General features: G+C 44.3%; 1 protein-coding gene across 1 annotated transcript; it reads left to right on the plus strand.

The window, feature by feature from the left end:
- Positions 1-465: 465 nt before the first annotated feature.
- On the plus strand, positions 466-15,480 carry GLRX3 (glutaredoxin 3; the record flags this gene model as incomplete). The annotated part of the gene is made up of 11 exons (XM_010140553.1): positions 466-658; positions 1,536-1,644; positions 3,667-3,741; positions 4,601-4,802; positions 8,327-8,499; positions 8,585-8,646; positions 10,548-10,605; positions 12,069-12,121; positions 13,207-13,246; positions 13,329-13,421; positions 15,357-15,480. Coding segments are annotated over 11 exons (1,109 nt in total), but the record flags the coding sequence as incomplete, so codon positions are not given.
- Between the last annotated feature and the right edge of the window lie 3,807 nt (positions 15,481-19,287).

Raw genomic sequence — 19,287 nt, forward strand, 5'->3', positions numbered from 1 at the left:
TGTGTCCGTTTGCTAAATTCCCTACCTGCAGCTGCCGCATTTTTCAGTTCAAAGTTTTCTGCCTGTTGTAGTGGCTATTCTCATACATATGAATGACTTCCCCATCTCCCAGCCTACCTCATTACTTTGTGGTAAAAACTGCTGGTTGCAGTGTGATATGAAGAGCTTGTCCCTGTTGGCTTAATTAAACTTAATTAAACTTAATTAAAATGTGTCTGTGTGAGCTGACAGCGGCAGTAATGTTCAGAAGAGCTGTCAGCTGGGGGGGCCGATGGAGATCCTGCACCAGCTACCTGCTCTCTCCTCTGCTCCAGAAGAGAAGTTACTGTCCAATTCACATGCTGGAAAGTAGTTTTGCAGTTAAGGTTGGGATGTGTGGTCTTGGGTTTCTCAAGGAGTCCCTACCAAAGTGTGTTTTGAAGAATAAATCGCTGAAATGAGCCTTTCCTGGGGTTTTGGTTCCAGTGTTAGCTGTGAGCAGTGCCATCAGTCCAAAGACACCTCACCGCGATTCGGGTGTGATTGAAGAGCGATGGTTTGACTTCGGGGTGGTTGCTGGTGCTGAGTGGTGTGCAGGAATGTGGGAAGGATCTGTACAGGTGGTAGCCCTGGAGAAGATGTCTGGAACCATTCCTGAGCTCAGGCCTAAACTTGTGAGGCTGGCACTTGCAGAAGAGTGGAAGTGCCTTGTCCTTCCTCAACTGGAGATCTTAACTAGCCTATAAACTTTGCCAGGTTAATCTGCTCTTGAAGCAGAGCCATGTGCTGAGTGATGGCATGGTGGGGAAAAAAAAAAAGAGAGGAAATCCTATTATTGCTCCCAAATCCCTCTAGAAGTGCGTTGAGAAATGAAGTTTATGAATTTGCAGGTTCTGTGTTTGAGTTCAGCACGGTGCACAGAGTCTGTGGTTCTGCTGTGAGTGTCATGTGTGGCCTTCACCGTTGATAATGAACTGCCGTTAGAGATAAAAGGCACTTAATGGCCTCTGTGGCATGGTTGGCTTGACTTCTGCATTGCTTTCTGAGTAGATTAAAACTAGGACGTTATATGTCTTCTTTCTGCCTAGTGCTTTTGGCTTCAGCAAACTTGGAGAATGGAATGGAAAATCGGATGCAAATATCTGCTCACTGTTGTCATCCAAGTGTGTTTGTTTAGTCTCATGAGAACCACCTCGTGGTACCCAGTTTGAGATTTCAGTTCACCGTGTGACTTCCCATCTTTAAATGCTGTGTGTAAGCAGTACTAGGCACTCAAGGACACTTGTATGGGATGATCTTTTACTGCCAAACTACAGGATGACGTTTCTCTTTGTATCGTGTTGCCTTAACAGCACGGGCTGGGTTTGGAATGGTTCCTGAAGCAGCAGTAAAGTCCTCCTCTGCACAAGTTCCTGCTTTCCCTTGTCTGATTTTCTTGTTTCTCAGGAAGGTGCTGTGGGGCTGGTTTTTTGTGAGTGTTTTTTTGGCATATCAAACTTCTATATCGCATGAGTGTTCCTTCAAAGTAAATGCTATTACTGTTTTGTTTTTAATAGGTCCCTTGTGGTGGTCCACTTTTGGGCACCATGGGCTCCTCAGTGTGCTCAGATGAATGAGGTCATGGCAGCACTGGCAAAGGAGCACGTGCAGGTTGCGTTTGTGAAGGTAAGTCAGGCAGTTGAGCTTGCTTTAAACAGAGAAGAGCTGTTCTTAAAGTGTAAGTATTGCAAAACCTGGGTGAAATTGGTTTTGAAGCTCCTTTGTGTCTTCACTTGCCACTGGCAAAGGAGCACGTGCAGGTTGCGTTTGTGAAGGTAAGTCAGGCAGTTGAGCTTGCTTTAAACAGAGAAGAGCTGTTCTTAAAGTGTAAGTATTGCAAAACCTGGGTGAAATTGGTTTTGAAGCTCCTTTGTGTCTTCACTTGCAGATGCAAGTGGTTTAAAATAAAAAAAAAAGAAGTGGTATTGCTTAGCTAAATGGTATGGTGATGAGGGTTGGGAGTGACGCAGCAGCCAGCTCTCTGAGTGATTTCCTTTCATTTCCTACAGCCCTTAGGTTTTGTGTGGGTTTTTTTAATGCTTCCTCTCTCAGCTGACATTTCTCTCTGTAAATCAGAGGGACAGAACTATTTTAATGGGCGTATTTTATTACTTAGGGTTAACTTTTTAACAGTTTGAAAATTCAAGATGTTTAAATTTATATGGAGTTTCTGTAGCTCTTAGTAGGCCCAAGGAAGTTTGAAAACTCTTGGTTACCTCTTTATTATTCATATTTATGTGTTACTTATTTATAACCCTTATTCTGCTGTAATTTTAGTTTTTAAGAACAAGGTTCTGCAGTGATGGAAGTGCTGCAAAACAGAGAACAGCACTTCCTCCAGTATCACTATTACTGCTATCCTTGTTTGGAGAAAATAAGCTGCTGGGGGGAATTTTCTTGATGAGTTTCTTGGAGAGGGGCTCCTCAGGGGGAGTGTATTTGGTTATGGAGTTCTTTGTGGGATTTTGGGCTGTATTCCAGAATAGCCAGGGTCTGCCTTTTGATTGGCAAGGACCTGTTAGGTTATTGGATGGTTACAAATGCCTGACCAAGAGCAGGGCACTGCCGTGCAAACGCAAAACCATTACGCTCTAGATAGAGCAAAGTAATAATGAAATGAACTTCAAAATGTCAGGAGTCTTCCTAAATGCTGTTTCTCATTGTAGTTGTTGCATAGTGGAGTTGGTTACAATGAAATTGTCTCTATGTCCCGAAACAGTTAGAAACAATTTTTGTGTAAGGTTGTACTACTAAGAGCAACTTAATGAAATAGAAAATACATCTGTGGTGTGAATCTGACCAGAGTGGAACGTAAGTATCCAAGTAAGCAGGAAACTTTACTGGGACAGAAAATGAGTATTTTAGGTAGGAGTTGTTTAATCATCTGCCATTTGAAAGAGAATAGATAATTGGAACCTGTTTACAGCTTTCAGGGTGGAGCTTTAGTTTCTCAGTGCTCCTGCTGGAAAATCACAAATGTGAGTGAAATAACAGATATATTTCCTTGGCAAGTCACTACACAGTGTAATTCCGAGGTATGTGTTTGAATGCTGAATGAAATGAGAACCAATAATCTCAGCTGCCACTCAGTGCTGAGAAGCCTCATAGGAGTTAAAAATAAACGGAGGGGCCATCAATAGCTTTTGGAAGAAACACTCCTTTTTCCCCATCATTTGCAGAAGGCTGCAAGTGTCAGTCATGATGTACTGCCCCCTGAAATTAGTCAATAGAGCAAACAGCCAGAGTTGCTGTGGGCAGAAAATAAGCACTGTAATCATGACATAACTGGGGTCAGTGATTTATGGATTTCAATATAGCAGGAGCTGCATATGATTGAAAATTTACTAGGTCACTAGTGCACCAAAAATTTTATTGGCAGCCTGCGGGCGTCTTTAGAAAATGTGCAACAAAAGAAAAACCTTTGAACCTGTTTTGACACTGTACGTGCAGTGGATGACACGCCAGCCCAGCGAGTCTCATTTAAATGCAAATGTGTCACAAACTTCAACATCAAATCCTTTCTAAATGTATAAAACACCTAGAAGAACATTCTGGATGGGGTTGACATCCACAGTCAGACTTTAAAGAGGATTATGAAAATAATGTTTTCCTCTGTTTTTTGATTGGTTTTTTGATTTCTTTTTTTAGCTGGAAGCTGAAGCTGTGCCTGAAGTATCTGAGAAATATGAAATTAGTTCTGTTCCAACCTTCTTATTCTTTAAGGTAAGAGAAAGTGGATTTAAGAGAAATGGATTCCAGGTGGACTCTCAATATGTATATTGTTCTAATGCAGAACCTTCAGCACATTCTCAGAGAAGAAATATTTATGTAGTGAAACCTAAAAAAGTAGATTCCTTAGGTGCTTCGGGATTCTTACACAGTTTTTATTTTACTTGTCTTAACTTACATTGGGTTAAAAAATTTCAGTCGTGTTTCCTTATCTGGCTATAGTTTGACAACATGGCAAAAGCCAGGTAAATAATCTTCTAGCAGAAATGACAGGTCTGTCTGCTTGTTACAATAAGATTCAAAATACTTTCTTCAATAAATTCTTCTAACAGCGGACTTTCTACCATTAACAGTAGCCAGCCAATAGAACGGTGGGAGTCCTGGAACAAGTAACTGGTGAAAAGATCAATACACTAATCCACCCTGCATCTGGAAATCTGTACTTTATAGGGTGGGTTTGCTATTTGTTCTTACACAGTTTTTATTTTACTTGTCTTAACTTACATTGGGTTAAAAAATTTCAGTCGTGTTTCCTTATCTGGCTATAGTTTGACAACATGGCAAAAGCCAGGTAAATAATCTTCTAGCAGAAATGACAGGTCTGTCTGCTTGTTACAATAAGATTCAAAATACTTTCTTCAATAAATTCTTCTAACAGCGGACTTTCTACCATTAACAGTAGCCAGCCAATAGAACGGTGGGAGTCCTGGAACAAGTAACTGGTGAAAAGATCAATACACTAATCCACCCTGCATCTGGAAATCTGTACTTTATAGGGTGGGTTTGCTATTTGTTTTTATTACAGTACAAACTCTGAATTTAATCCTTTATCACCATGTGTTGGTTTCCTTAGAATTCCCAGAAAGTCGACAGATTAGACGGTGCGCATGCCCCCGAGCTGACCAAAAAAGTGCAGCGCCACGCGTCTAGCACTTCCCTTCCTGCTGTCTCCAGTGACAACGCGAGAGAAGATCTCAACGTACGTCTGAAGAAGCTCATCAACGCTGCCCCGTGCATGCTGTTCATGAAAGGGTCTCCCAAAGAGCCCCGCTGCGGTAAGGGTGGGCTGGGGCTCAGCTCAAGGGGACAGCAGTTGCTTTGGGCTCGTTGTCAGATTTACTTGGTTTAAGTTGCATGTGTTGGCAATGTCCAGTAGTCTGAGGAGAACGTTTCAAGGCATAACAAGAATTGACTGACATCTGGGGTCACTGGTGCCATTTGGAAAGAGAAAATAAACCCATCGCAGCTGGTAAAGGGGAAGACCAGTAGTGTGTGTCCCTGCTACAGAGGAAATGGCTTTTCTTAAACCTGGTTCTCTTACCACCAGCTCACTGTTCAGAGCGCTTGGTTCCTGGCGAACTGGAAGCGTTGGCCTGTGTGGAAAGCACAGGAACAAATGTGAAAAGACAAAATTTTAAGGTACTAGGGATCTGCAGTCCTTCTGCTCACACTCTCTCAAGAAGGTGCACTGCAGAGCTGATCTTGTCGGGTTTTGTGGTGATGCAGGGAGGTAGCACTGGTGTGGGGTGGGGATTGCTGGACCAGACAGCACTCTGGGCCGTGGTGGTGGCTCCCATGTGTTCCCGTGTCGCTCTGCGGGAACTGTTTTGGCAGTTAACACCACAACGTTCTCTAGGTCATCTCCTCTGAGTGTAGTCCTGGGCTGCTTCCCAAGGCCCAGATTCTGTCTTGGAAACACCTGTGTGTGAATGACAAGAGCATGCACAGGCTTGGAAGATTCCTCATAAATGTTTCTGTATCATGCAGGTGAATTAAATGTGTTTAAAACACTTTGAAGAGGGAACCAAGGACTTGTGAAACTATCTTTATGACCCCATTCTGATAGGGGCTTGGCAGGTGCAGCCCGGAGACAGAGCAGTGCTTCACCATGGCTTGAAGGGTTCAGTTAACCAGATCTCACCAGGGTTTTGAGGATTAAATCCAGTTGAGGATTTCAAGTGCAGACATCCCTGTGCAACTGCTGCTTGTGCCTTCTGCTGTAGTGTCCAGTAGCTTCCAAAAGAAACAGAGTGGAGAGCTGTGTAAAGGAAAAAGGGGTGAAATAGTATAAAAGGACTAAAAGAAAGTGTTTACGTATTCAGTCCACTTGTCTGAATATGGAGGATACAAGTTGTTGTCACCATGTGCTGTTAAAAGGGGGAAAGGGAAGGACGGTAGTGTGGATCACAATGATTCAGTGAAGTAGGAGTCCTGCAGTCTTAGGTTACATAACCATTAACTTCAGGTGATTTTGGGTCAGGACCAGTGCTGGACAAAGAGGGGAGCTGAGCAGAGCCATGGCAGTGGGGGAACTGCCCAGTGGGCCTGTCTGGGCTGAATTACAAGAGAAGCTGTGGACTAAGACTAGTGTGTAGGGGCAGGAAGGGAGGAGAGTCTGTCAAGCGCTTCAGGAGAAGCAGTGAAAGCTTGTCAACGTGTGTGTCAGGCTGGGTTGTGCCCTGGCACGCAGAGAGGGGTCTTGCAACTGGGGTCAGGCCGCTTCAGGTTGATGAGGCACTTGCTTACAGCTTGTGTGTGGCTTTTCCTACATCATCTGCTCTTTGTGCCTGAGCATACTTTCAGCTGCTCTGAAAATACTTGTGCGGCATTTTACAACCTGCTTTGGCAGACATTGCTGTAAAAGGCTCATGGAAACGGGAGGGAAGTGCAAGAACCTGTGGCAATTGTATGCGGCCTCTCCATAGGTTGTGTTATTTCAGTAGGTTCATTTGGACTGTGGTAGTATTTGTTTGTTTGCTTCATCATCGCTGTAATTTAGGGTGTTTTATTGGTGTAGAAGCTGGAGTGGTGTTTGTGATTGTCTCGATAACCACTTAAACCATTTTGTTAACAGTTTAATTGTTCCTTGTAATGCACGTATAGCACTGCTTCAGAAATGCAGCCTAAGCCTTTTGTTAGGAAACTAAAGCTGTTCTGGCACTTTATTCCTGAGCATAATGCTCCAGACTGCTACCATAACCCTTCAAAATGCAACACAACCAATCAATCTTTCTAGTTTGCATGTAATTGCCTACAGCTAAAATAAAGCTGTTTCCACCCCCTACCACCAGTTCCATACAGTAGAAATGAGTTAATATATTGGCGATGGAATAACCATCAGCAATCAGCCTTTAGCTGTTTACTAATGAACTCCCAGATGGATGAAGAATTTCAGAATCTGTGTTTTACTTCAGGCTGTACATGAACGTAGCACTTCAGTCGGAGGAAGGAAAGCAACTTTGGTGCCGTACACAGAAATACTGCTACGTCGTGTCTCGATTAATTGCAGATCATGAAAACTGCAGAAAGCTTTAGTAAATCCATATTTCAAAAACTAATAGGTGGTCTTGCAAGCTGCACTCAAAGGTTATTTTTCTATGGCACTTTGATTATTTTTCCCATTTCAAGCTGCTTTATGTTTTGTATTACTTTATTAAAGCCTTTAAGCATTGTTTCTTTTTTTTAATATTTGGGTAAAGGTTTCCATTTGTCTGTGCAGCAATTGTCGGGATTCTTTGAGGGAGCTGGTAGGATTGCAAGGGCATGTGAATCCAAACCAGAATGAGCGGGCAAAGGTAGAAAACACATGTTACTATCACACTGACTTATGGGCAGATTCTCATGGATCCCTTCTGCCAACCGTGTGATGGTGCTTTCTAGGAGGCTCCTGCTCCCTTAGGAGGGAGGTGCCTGCCAAAAACAGTGGCACATGTGGAAGTGCTTCAGGATAAAGAGCACGTGCTGGTTACAGAAGGGAGAAACTTTCCTTCTTGGGTTGGCCGCGTAATGAACTCAGAAAATCTGGATGTTTACATCATAATACTCAGTGCTTAATACACTGCTGGGAGAGTGCTGCCAGAGTAGGACACTACAAACATCCGTTATAAGGGCAAACAAAATGTGATATGGAAGTGTCCCCAGCGTGGTAGAATAATATGAACCACTTGTGAACAGAAAAAGTTAAGAAAAACAAAAAGAAATCTACCTTTTCCCATGAAGGAGGCAAGGACATGCTCTTACAGCGAAACTGTAGAAAACATAATAGAAGCTGAGTTTCTGAGCTAACCCAGTGGTGGGTTTAAATCCTGGTCCCAGCTTTGCATGTCAACTTCACCTGTGTCTGGTGTAGGGGAAGGTTGGCAGTAGTGGGAGGAAGTGATGTGCAGTTAGAGAAGTGAGAAGGTGGCCACTGAAGATGTCGTGGCCGTCATTGAGAAGCTTTTGTTCTTTGTGAGTGATGCTCAGTGAGGAGGAGCTGGAAAAGACTTTAACTTGGCTTCAGTTGTGTGTTGGAACAGGGGAGATGCTTATATGAAGGTTACTTGAAGTGTAGCTCTAAATAGAGAAGCACCAGCCTGAACAAGCTGTTTGTGTATTTTTGTTTTGTAATCCCAATAATAAGTAAGTTTTTTTTCTCATTTATAATATCTGAGGACATTGATAAAGCAACAACTATCACACTAGAGCTGCTGGGAACTCGCTGTCTGAAAGAATTGCCCTTCTGAAATGAAAAAGGTTTAGTAGAGACATGGGAACGCTTTGTTTAAAATCACATGTATTCCTCTTCTTGTGTTTGCAGGTTTCAGCAAGCAGATGGTGGAGATCCTGAATAAACATGGTATTTCCTTTAGCAGTTTCGATATTTTTTCTGATGAAGAAGTTCGTCAGGGGCTGAAAACATACTCTAATTGGCCGACGTACCCGCAGTTGTATGTAGCTGGGGAGCTTATAGGTGGACTCGATATTGTAAAGGTTAGAAACAGATAAATTCTTCATCTGGTTACTTGTCAGAAGCAAGTTTACATTTTACATCTGATTCTTCCCCCAATTTCCCCAGGAACTTGAGGCCTCTGGAGAACTGGATGCAGTCTGCCCGAAGGCACAGAAGCTGGAGGACAGGTGTGATGTCTCCTGTTATTTCGAGGGTCTCTGGATTTGAGGTTTCCTTTATGTTTGTTTCTGTAGAGGAACCTCCTGTATAAATTCCTGTTCTTTGACTTTCTCAGGAGTGTGATGATTTTTTTTTTCTTACTCATGCCCTTCAGTTCCGGTTTTCTTTCACCTTTGCAATGTGAATATATGCTGTGGTTGCTTCCTGAATCAGATGTAAAATCTAGGAACCAATTTGTCCTCCTTGAACCTTCCTGTTTGAAGTTTCGCTCTTGTTTGAAATTCTGCCATGCCCCAGGCAGTGAGCTGCAGCTATCTGACAGGTTGTACTCTTGGAGAAGCTGCCAGGGGATGTGGCTTTGTTTTTTTTGGATTTTATGTGACTAGTGCCATTAAGACATGCAGAGGGGATCTGCTTTACCAGGAAGGTGGCCTGTTCCTTGAAGGCAAATGCATTAGCATAGCTTCCCTCTTGCTGTCCGAGGGTGCTACCAGCAAGTTTATGCTCCAGGTGTGACGAGATCTGGTTCTTTTGCCTTCTCATCACGGTGGAGAAATAATTTAATGCAAGTCATTTTGCTGTGATGGTAAAGTGCACTTAGAGCTCTGTGTTCCTTAATTCCGTTAAAATTGGTGCTGTGCCTGAGGTTTGCCATTAGGTGCTCTGGTAGGGAAACTTGTCAGTGGTTTTGTCAAGACCACAAAACCCAATCGCTACTTTTTGCATTTGAGATTAAATTGAGTAAAGATGAGATTGCCTCAGTATGGCCTTTTAATTCCTTTAGTCTGTTCCTTTTTACAAACTTGCATAAGCTGGAGCTTTATTAAACTTACGCAGTTTTTTCTTTGCTTATTGTTTTTTGGGGAAAGAAGGTAATAGGAAACGCCCTCTGCTTACCTGATGTGAGTTAATAGATTAAAATTGTTGGCGTAGCAAAATGTCTCCCTAAAGCTCCTGCAGCAGCATCTCCTTCACAGTTCACAGTCCTATTCAGTTCTTACTAATTCTGCCAAATGTTGATGTCAAAGTGGCCTGAAAGAAAACTGGCTAAAAGTCCACCAGAGAAGTCACAAGGAGCTTCTTGTTGCCCAGTTTTTTCCTCACCTTTCACTAGGTGCTGGTTTCTTGGGTTAACCTGTGACATTTAGCTGAGATCTCTCTTCTGTTTTCTGGTGACAACTGGGAAGTTTTATCCAGACCACAGATGAGTTTTTCTACATAGCTAAGCTCATACTTGTGAGCCCTTCCACATGGTGTTCATTCTGTCAGTCACTTGTAAGAAAAACCCTGTGAGGTAGGTAGTTGGACATGTTAAGGCTTAATAAAATGAAGGAATATCGGTAGTAGAATCTATTTAGTGCTAAATTATGTTCCTTTACTCAGTGTTTGATCTCTTACCATCAACCAGTGGTGTCATCTTCACTTGAAAATACCTTCAAAAGTGGACCTGGAGATGAGCTTGGTTTCACCAAACAGCTCTGGCAGCTGGGGAAGGAGCTTGGATTGCTGTAGCTGTTAGTTTTACTGTTGCTTTTTACCCTAGGGACAACCTGGTGGGAAAAATACTTCTGAAGCTTACATGTGGAAAACCTGTAGGTCACTACATACGGACATTGCCTTTAAAATATCCTCAGGTGATGTTTCTCCTTCACCTTGCTGCTGCTTGGTACTTTGAGGTTAATCTAGAAAAGTAAATCGTTGCTCTAAAAGTAGCAGGATGGTTCAGATTCATCCAGCAGAATTACCGTGAGCGACTGAAGTCAATAGAGTGGTGTGTAATAATGCTTTAACTACATTTGGTAAAGCCGCCTGGTGTTGTCTTCCCACTTCTGTTTTCCTGTCGAAACAAAGCTTGGGGTAATAACCGACCTGGTTTAGTTTAATGTCTGTCTTTTTATCTCTTCTATAGGCTTAAACTCTTAATAAACAAAGCTCCTGTGATGCTTTTTATGAAGGGAAGCAAACAGGTAAGATGAAGTGTTGCAGACTATATTATTTAAACATTTTTTTAACCAGTGACAATTATCTTTTTTTCTTACTTGATGAAAATCAGTGGTGCTGGCAAGTTAGTTATTTGCCTTGTTATTTGGTGCTTCTGTAAGCTGTGGAAGAGCTGTCCCTGCTTTGCCTGATGGATGCATGTGGCTGAAATGTTGATGCTGTGTTCCAGGGCAGTCAGGGAATTTGCTACCCTGTGGTGATGCCTGTGGGTTGATCTCCAGCTCAGGACTGAATGGAAGAACGGTGCTTGTCCTTTTGGTCTTCCTTACTGATTGTCTTTGTAGATCCTGGCTTCTGATCACTGTCCTGAGTGCATGTCCTGCCTTGAGGCAGATGCTGTGAGTGCAGCCCAGCACTTTCTCCCTGGACCCATGTTTCTGGAAACTTCCCTCTGTTGTCCTCATAGGATTGGGTGTTGCAGACTTTGGAACTCCCTGACTGTATTATGTTTTCACAACTGCACTTAAAAAAGGCTGCTAGAGGCTGAAGTCTGATGCCATGTACCAGAACGGATCTGCTCTGTTTCTCATGAGCATGGAATGGTCTGCACCTGGTGCCTTCAAGCTGCGCTTTCTATCTTGCTCACCGAAACAAAGGTGGTGGCTGCAGACAGGCACCTGCTAACAGTCAGGGTCAAATCACAGCAGCTCAGGAGGGCAGTGTGCTGCTTTGGGTTGCAGAACTCAAAGTCACCAGGGTATAAACTGTTCCATTTTGCACAGCAAGCCACGGCAGTTCTGTCAGAATGACTCAACCAGCCTCGAGCGGGGATGTTCTGCTGGAGCAGTGTCCCTGCAGTAGCTGCAGTTACAGCAGATCCTCAACGAGTATTACTGGCTCTTTTACTCGACTATTTCATAGCCACTGGCACCCTGTGTGTTATGTGACTCACTGATGAGCGGTGATGAGCTCATTGGTCTGGAGGGTGCCCTGCATCGTCCTGCTGTCACTATGGAGAGACACAGACGATCCTTTCACTTGTTAATTTGGGAGTTGCTGTACATGCTGCCTGTTTATCAGCTGTCCATAGGTTGCTGCTCTCTCCAGAATGGTAAGTAAAGGGTAGCGGATTCTCCAAATAAACCATGGCTGTTTTACAGCTGCGTATGAGACATTTTTATACCCATCCTACCGTAGCTTTGGCTTTTTGATTGTTCAAAAAATACCAGTTTTCAAGACAGTATTGCCAAACCTGGAGAGCAGATTCACCGTGTGTCGTTTCACACCACGCATTAAATTTTCTCAATGCTTCCATTGGTTTTAGCAGAGACTATAAAGGAGACATTCAGTACCGTTTAAAGCAAAGAGTGTCAAGGAGGAGAAAGGGATTGGCAGTAAATTGGTCATAGTCTCAGTGTAATTTGAGGACCGGGGGTGTTGTGGGTTAAACAGCAGGTCGATGTTTTAACATGTCCGTTTTGCATTCTAGGTGGCAAAATGCGGATTCAGCAAGCAAATCATAGAGATCATAAATAGCACTGGGTAAGTAAGCAGGGTTTCCGTTCAGTTTGGGAAGCCAGTTCTGTTTAACAACTACATTTTATAAATGGAGAGTTTGGATTGTAGGAGTGGAAGACTTGCCCAAAGTCTTATTTTCTTTGTTCAGGAGTATTTTGAAGTATCTTTATGTGAAAGTCCTGGTGTAAATCACTGCTACCCCCATTTGATACTGGGTCGAATGTGGTGTGTCAGTTATTGTGCTGCTTTAACTGCACTATGTCGTGATTGTCTGCTGGGATTGAGGAGTTTATGGCAACAGTGAATTTTTTTTTGCTATGATTGTTGACATGAAAGAAATCCTTCCCCTTTGATAAGCAAGTCATCTTAGAGAGGTCCTGCTTGATCTGTTCCCTTAATCTGGGAGCCTCTCATGTTCCCTAGACTCAGTTTTCCTCTTCAAAGCAGCTCCTTTGCAGTGAGGGAGATGAGTATCGTCTTCCTTTGAACAAACGCCTGTTTTGTTTGTACTGCTAGTTAGACGTGAGGCAGTTGGCCTGATTACTAGATGTTAGAATGGGCTTTGTGAGATAGCAGATAATGATATATCAATATCCAGCTTGGAAATAAGTAGCAGGTACTCAAATCCTTGTTCTTGTCACTGGTCCCAGTCCACTTGGAGGGATCTACATCCCCAAACTCGTACAGGGCAGGAGCGGAACTCACATGTCCACAGGCATCTCAATTACAGACAGTGTGTGCAGATGGTGAAAGAGCTGCAGCTCGTCGATTCCTTAATGAAAACCTCCAAAGTATAAGTCTGTGTCTTTTATTTTTGACCTAATGGTGGATGGAATTACTTTGAACACGTATTGGCCAATTAGAGCCTAAGCTACAGGGCTTAATTTTCCAGCGCCCTCTGCTCTATCTGTGCATTATAAGGAGTTTCTCTGTGAAACTGGACGTTTTTTACATTACAGTCCTTGATGCGGAAGTTGACTGACTTGCTCCTACTACCCATCGCTTGTGAGTGATTTGGAAGCCAGTTTGTAAATGTCCCCAGTTGGAGCTTTTGAGGGTCTTGCATTACAAAACTCCACAGTAGATGATTGTCTTTTGTTTTTTTCTAGAGTTGATTATGAGACATTCGATATACTGGAAGATGAAGAGGTAATTAAGCTTCTCCCTCACTGGGGATTTCATCGTTGCTTTTACTAAAGTCAAAGTTTACATGTAAGATTATTTTTCCTAGGTACGGCAAGGATTAAAAACCTATTCAAACTGGCCAACGTATCCTCAGTTGTATGTGAAAGGTGAACTTGTTGGAGGGCTGGACATTGTTAAGGTATGGCTGGCAGAATCTTATGTGAGATGTATTGAGCACTGGTGAGGTCGCATTTCGAATCCTGGGCTCAGTTTTGGCCCCTCACTCCAAGAAGGACATTGAGGGGCTCGAGTGTGTCCAGAGAAGGGTAACGAAGCTGGTGCAGGGGCTGGAGCACAAGAGCGCTGAGGAGCGGCTGAGGGACCTGGGGGGGTTGAGCCTGGAGAAAAGGAGGCTTGGGGGAGGCCTTCTCTCTCTCAACAACTTCCTGACAGGAGGTTGGAGCTAAGGGGGATGTCAGTCTCTTCTTCCCAGGAACAAGCAACAGGACAAAAGGAAGCAGCCTCAAGTTGGGCCAGGTGAGCTTGATGTTGGCTTTGAGGAACAATTTCTTCCCCGTTGGGGTTGTCCAGGCCTGGCGCAGGCTGTCCAGGGCAGTGGTGGAGTCCCCGTTGCTGGGGGGGTTTCTCAGCCGTGTTGAGGTGGTGCTGAGGGACAGGGGGCAGTGGGGACCTGGCAGTGCTGGGGGAACGGTTGGACTCGATGAGCTGAAAGGTCTTTTCCAACCTAAACCATTCTGTGATTCTATGTAAACTAACTGTTTGATAAAAACCAGAGAACTGTTTTCTGCTGGTAGCACACAGAACTGGCCTTTGGTCTTGGAAGCAAATGACTTGGTGCTTTTGCTGGGGCTTCTGTCAGCTCTGCGTACAGTTGAAAGGGCCTCAATCTCTGGCATTCTCATATGCCAAGATAGAGCAGAGAAATGTCTTTTCATGGCAGCAGTCAGTTACTGTTACTGCAACGACCATTTTTACCCCGCAGATGCATTTTTACAGGTTTCTCTTCCTAGTTTTACTTCTGACATTGATTTTTTTTTTTTTTTTTTCCACTGAGGTGGGTGAGATGCGTTTTCCCAGCAAACAGGCTCATTCCTGGGGAAAGTCATGGTTAGTGGTGTCGTTTGAGCAGAGCCTGGAGCACCAACAAGAGACCTGCATCTCTGGCTGTGTTTTTGGTTTCTGTACAGAGCAGGCAGTGTGCTAAACGCTCCTGAGCCTGCTTGTGTCCGAATGGTTTATAGCCAATTCCTCAGGCATCGAAACTCTTTGGAAGAGACAACCAGTACTTCTCATTTAGTTCTAAAATACTGGGTTTCCTTAAATTATATAGATGAATTTTATTTATTTAACAACTGTGTGAGCAGTTTGAGTGATCAGTGACTGCAGTCTGGAGACACCACACAGCACTTCTCTGGCTGCTACTGAAATGTGATTTATCTGTTTGCACTGTTGGACTCCTTTGGGTTCACACTAACTCGTATGGGTGGATGAATGTGGTTACTGTTATTCCATAATATGTAAGAAAATTGAGGCGGTTGTTTCTTTTGAGATGTGAGAAAAGACTATACATTCCCCAGCATGGTATTTTAAAACTATTTCCTGGTGCTGTCTAGCTCTGGAGTAAGTGAACAGCCTGGTAATCTGAATTCAAAGCATCAAGACAACGTGGGCAAGTCCCTCTTAGTCAGAAGAGACAAATCTCTTACCCTCTCGTTTGTTTTAACCTGTGGCGGTGACAAAATCTATCAATGGATGGTTGTGATTCCATTTTCTGGGAGGTGTTTGGGATGCTCTAAAATGTTGTGTATGCTGAAAATAGGTCTTATCTAGGAGGAAATCCCAGGGTGGAGTCAGTAACGACCTGTTCTCTCGAAGGGGTGTCTGCTCGCTAAATAATGCTCCTCTCTGACTGAACAGACACAAACCAGAATTGAAACTCCTTATGATGTTCAGTCTCTTGGTCGAGGGGGACCTCTAGTGGGTCCCTCCATAGTGCATCCCCTTCACAGCCAGGGAATGGATCTCCTCACCACTAAACCGCCCCTGCTGAAACCTCGTTAGCATAATCACTGAGTGTTCATCGGGAATAACTGCTGTCTGTATTCCTTCACAGGAACTGCAGGAAAGCGGTGAGCTGCTGCCTATTCTGAAGGGAGAGAATTAGTGGGAAAGGACATCAATGGGAACTGAAATCGGTTGAACAATCATTCGTTTATTGATTATATTGGAGCTATCTACATCTCAGCCCTGCGGAACCCATTGGGAGAGCATGAAGACAGCTCGTGTGCTCGGTTGTCACAAGACATGTTACCTGCGTTTCCACTGAAGATAGAAAAGTGTCAAGATCTGTAATTAAAATACCATGCTAAAGAACTTCTGGGCTTTGTTGTTGCACTCTTTCTGTGTTCTCATTGCATCTGGGTGTTTAAGAATGGAGCAGTGACACCTCTATCCCTTGCTGTCCCGTGCAGGACTAAAGTGTGTCTTTTAGGGGGGGAGAGGGGGCTCAGCTCTCGTTAGGAGGATATTCAGTGCTGTCGAGTGTAGTAATATTCTGTCCCTCTTAATAATTGTTTTCATGTCTAGTGAGTGAGAAAAACACTATCGAAACTTTAACCCAGTGCACCATTGGGAAGCTGTTAATGAGTTTGGCTGTAAATGATGCATCTTCATTATCCAAGTAGGTAAGTAATTGTTCAGATGTTCGACCTTGTTTGAATGTGGCTCTTTGGGTGTGTTAAACTCCGGTGGAAATGAGCGAGTAAACACTGTGAATAGGCCAGTCTTCACTTGTATCTTCAGTGCTCATTCTGTTAGCTGGAAAGGTTTACTTTGAGCTCCGGCTTTGGCAATTTAAATCATCAAATATATGAATCCTTCACCTCAGTGTCTGAAACACTGACATATTTCTGATCAGTGAAGCGCTGGTGAGCAGGACTGTGCTCGAACATACTGTTCTAGGCAGATCCTCGGAGGAGTTGCTCCTGTGTGAGAAGGGTCAGAAGCAGCCACGAGTTCTTCAGAATGTGCCTGGGAGAAGATGGTGAGTTGGGTGGTGTGAGGTTTTAGGCAGCAGCGGAGAAGTTAAGCTTTGAAAGCAAATTGGAGCTTTGTTGCTTAAGTTCTAAGGATTGTCTAAATACACTGGAAGCTAAAGTAAGACCCTTACTGGGCTTAATTCCAAACTGGTGACGGCTGACTGCGGAGAAGGTGCTTGTGTGTGTTACAGAATTCTCAGTGACTGACATTTAATTCGGTCCAAGTGTTTTCTAGGAATAATTTCAGCCATTACTATCAAATACCGTATGTTAGAACTTTAAAACCAATTTTAATCGCTATAAAAAAATCTTGTCCTTCTCACAAAAACAAGCCTTCATTAATCTCTCAAAGTGAATTGCAAATGCATCCGGGCAGTTGTCAGTAGTAATCAAAACCTACCTCCTTAAAAACCAAATTATACCAAAAAGTAACATCCCTGTGGTCAAATTAGGAGTTAAAGCTTTAATTACAAAACTAAGTGGAGAAAGCTGTTTCTTCTGCAATAGTTTTCCTTCAAAAATTGGTGGAATTTAAATCCTCAAGGTTTAGAGAGCCCTGCTGATGTATTTCTAGATGTGTGACGCCACCAGTGAGTAACGGTTGTTTTGCTGACAATTTCTATTTTATATTCCATATACTCCCCTACCGTTCTTAGACCAGTGCAGAGTTTCTTGAAGTGAAACTCTGGCACTGCTGCTTGTGTTTGATGATTGTCCTCTTAACTTTTCACAGTGCTCAACTGGGGGTCTCCAGCTTTGGTCATTAGCAACATTTGATCTATTTAGTACTTGTTCCTGTGTCAGAATTCAGTGTAAAGCCACCCTGTGGAAGAAGGACAGAGCCAGGCTTTCTGGAAAGCAGCACTTTGAGAAGAAGGGTGTGTGAGGAGCGTGGCTCTGACCCCTTCTGCTGCTGGGTGGGAGCAGGTCTGGGGTGCTTGGGGGGTGCCCAGGGTATGGGGAGACCCCTCCAGAGTGGGGTGTTTAACGTGGAACCGGAACATCAATGAAGCGGTTTAACGGTGCGAATGGGGCATCACGTCTGAATTTCATGCTGGTGCTGGTAAGACATGTTTAAAAGTGTCATTTTTGTCCCTACGTGGCATAGGGACACCCAGCACTGTGTGATTCAGGACTTCGTACCCAACCTGGACATGGTTTTTACCGAGTGTGGTCTGTTTTCTGTGAGATCCTGCAGAGTTGTTCTCTCTGTTTTGCCTTGGCGAAAGGGAGGAGTGTGAGTAGAGGCTGCTGCTCGTGGCAGGAGAGCGAGGGCTGTGCCAGCTCAGCGAGAGCTGCAGCTCCAGAAAACACTCAAACAATTCCAGCCCTGTGGCCGAAAGGATGTTGTGGTGCTCCTCTCTGTCCCTCCTCTTACCCACTGGCAGGAAAGTGCTGGCTGAGTTCCTGAGCTGGTTTTCTGTCAGTGAGAAGGATTTGGGCAATGCAGTTCGATGGTGTTCCCAGCCTCTGCCACTGAAGGCAGGGAGGCCTGCACCAGGAGACAGTCAAGGAAAACTGCCTGTGGTGCACCAAAGATGACGGCGTGTCAGAGCCACAGGCCTCCAGGTGATGAGGTAAGCAAGGGCTTGAGCATTTTCTATGGCTGCTTTTTACTGGTGGAGAAGTATTTAACTATTGGGGTACAATTAACAATGTAAGTTATATTCTGCTTTCTTGTATTTTTTTCTTTAGCTTTCAGGTAGGGCACTGTTTCATGGGAAGGCATCGGGAAGATGCATTATCTGTTTTCACAGTGCTGAGGCAGGGGTGGAGGGGAGCAGGGACTTTTTTTTCTTCAAGTCATATAGTTCCAGACAGCTGCTTTGGCTGAGGCTATTGAGCTCTCTTCAAAGCACGGTCTGTCAACATGGGGTTCAGGAGCCTGGTAACACTTTGAAACTGAAAGAGGAGATTCAGACTAGGGAGCAGGAACAAACTGTTTCTGCTGAGGGTGATGAGACCCTGGCCCAGGTTGCCCAGAGAGGTGGGAGAAGCCTCATCCCTGGCACCATCCCAGGTCAGGTTGGACCTTGGGGTTCTCAGCCCCCTGCTCTGGGTGCAGATGTCCCTGCTCCCTGCAGGGGGTTGGACGGGAGGAGCTTTAAGGTCCCTTCTAACTCCAACCATTCTGCTATTTTTCTCAGTAGTCAAGAGTTACTTCAAACAGAATCTCCAGAAGCAGCTGCAATGCTGGTTTTGTGACCTCATGGAGGGTCACCTTCAGTCAGCGCATTTTGCAGCATAATCACCTGGAGATGGATAGTTAAAATGAGTAAAACCGTGAATAGTTAAGTGTAATTCAGACACCGATGTGCTTCCACTGCGCTCCAGAAGGGGAGTGTGTTGGTGAAACCCTGTTAAAAAGGTGAATCTTTATATGTCAATAGGAAGGCCAAGCAGCTGGGTCACTATATTGAAATTCACTATATTGAAATACACAGACTTTGGGGAGGAAAAACAACCACCCCGAAGGTGTTCTCCTGCGGCTGCCCAGGCGGTGGTGGTGATGGGCTCCTGAGATACAGCTTGAGGGCACTTTTGGTCCAGGAGCTGGGCTGCTCGAGATGCAGGGGTTTGGTAGCACAAAATGAGACGGTCTGGTTGGGCTGCCAGGACTACAGTGAGTGCTTCGGGATGTTGCCGTGTGGGGTTTTTGAGGTTTAAAGCTAAACCCGCAGGTTGCTGTTTGCAAAGGCACATTGAGACGCTTTGGCTTTCTTTAAGCTTGTGTTGTATAAAAGAAAACTGCCCATGGTTACAGGTAAATCCCCAGACAGGCTGTTCTCAGGGAGTGCTGCACCGTGCCCCCTTCACTTTGGAAATAAAGATGTGGGTGATTAATCACAGAATCATTTTAGTTGGAAAAGATCTGTAAGCTCGTTGAGTCCAGCCGTTCCCCCAGCACTGCCAGGTCCCCACTGACTCCTGTCCCTCAGCACCACCTCGACACGGCTGCGAAACGCCTCCAGGGATGGGGACTCCACCACTCACCTAGGCAGCCTA

This window comes from Buceros rhinoceros, unplaced genomic scaffold (assembly GCF_000710305.1).
Source record: "Buceros rhinoceros silvestris isolate BGI_N320 unplaced genomic scaffold, ASM71030v1 scaffold5517, whole genome shotgun sequence".
Classification (NCBI taxonomy): Eukaryota; Metazoa; Chordata; class Aves; order Bucerotiformes; family Bucerotidae; genus Buceros; species Buceros rhinoceros.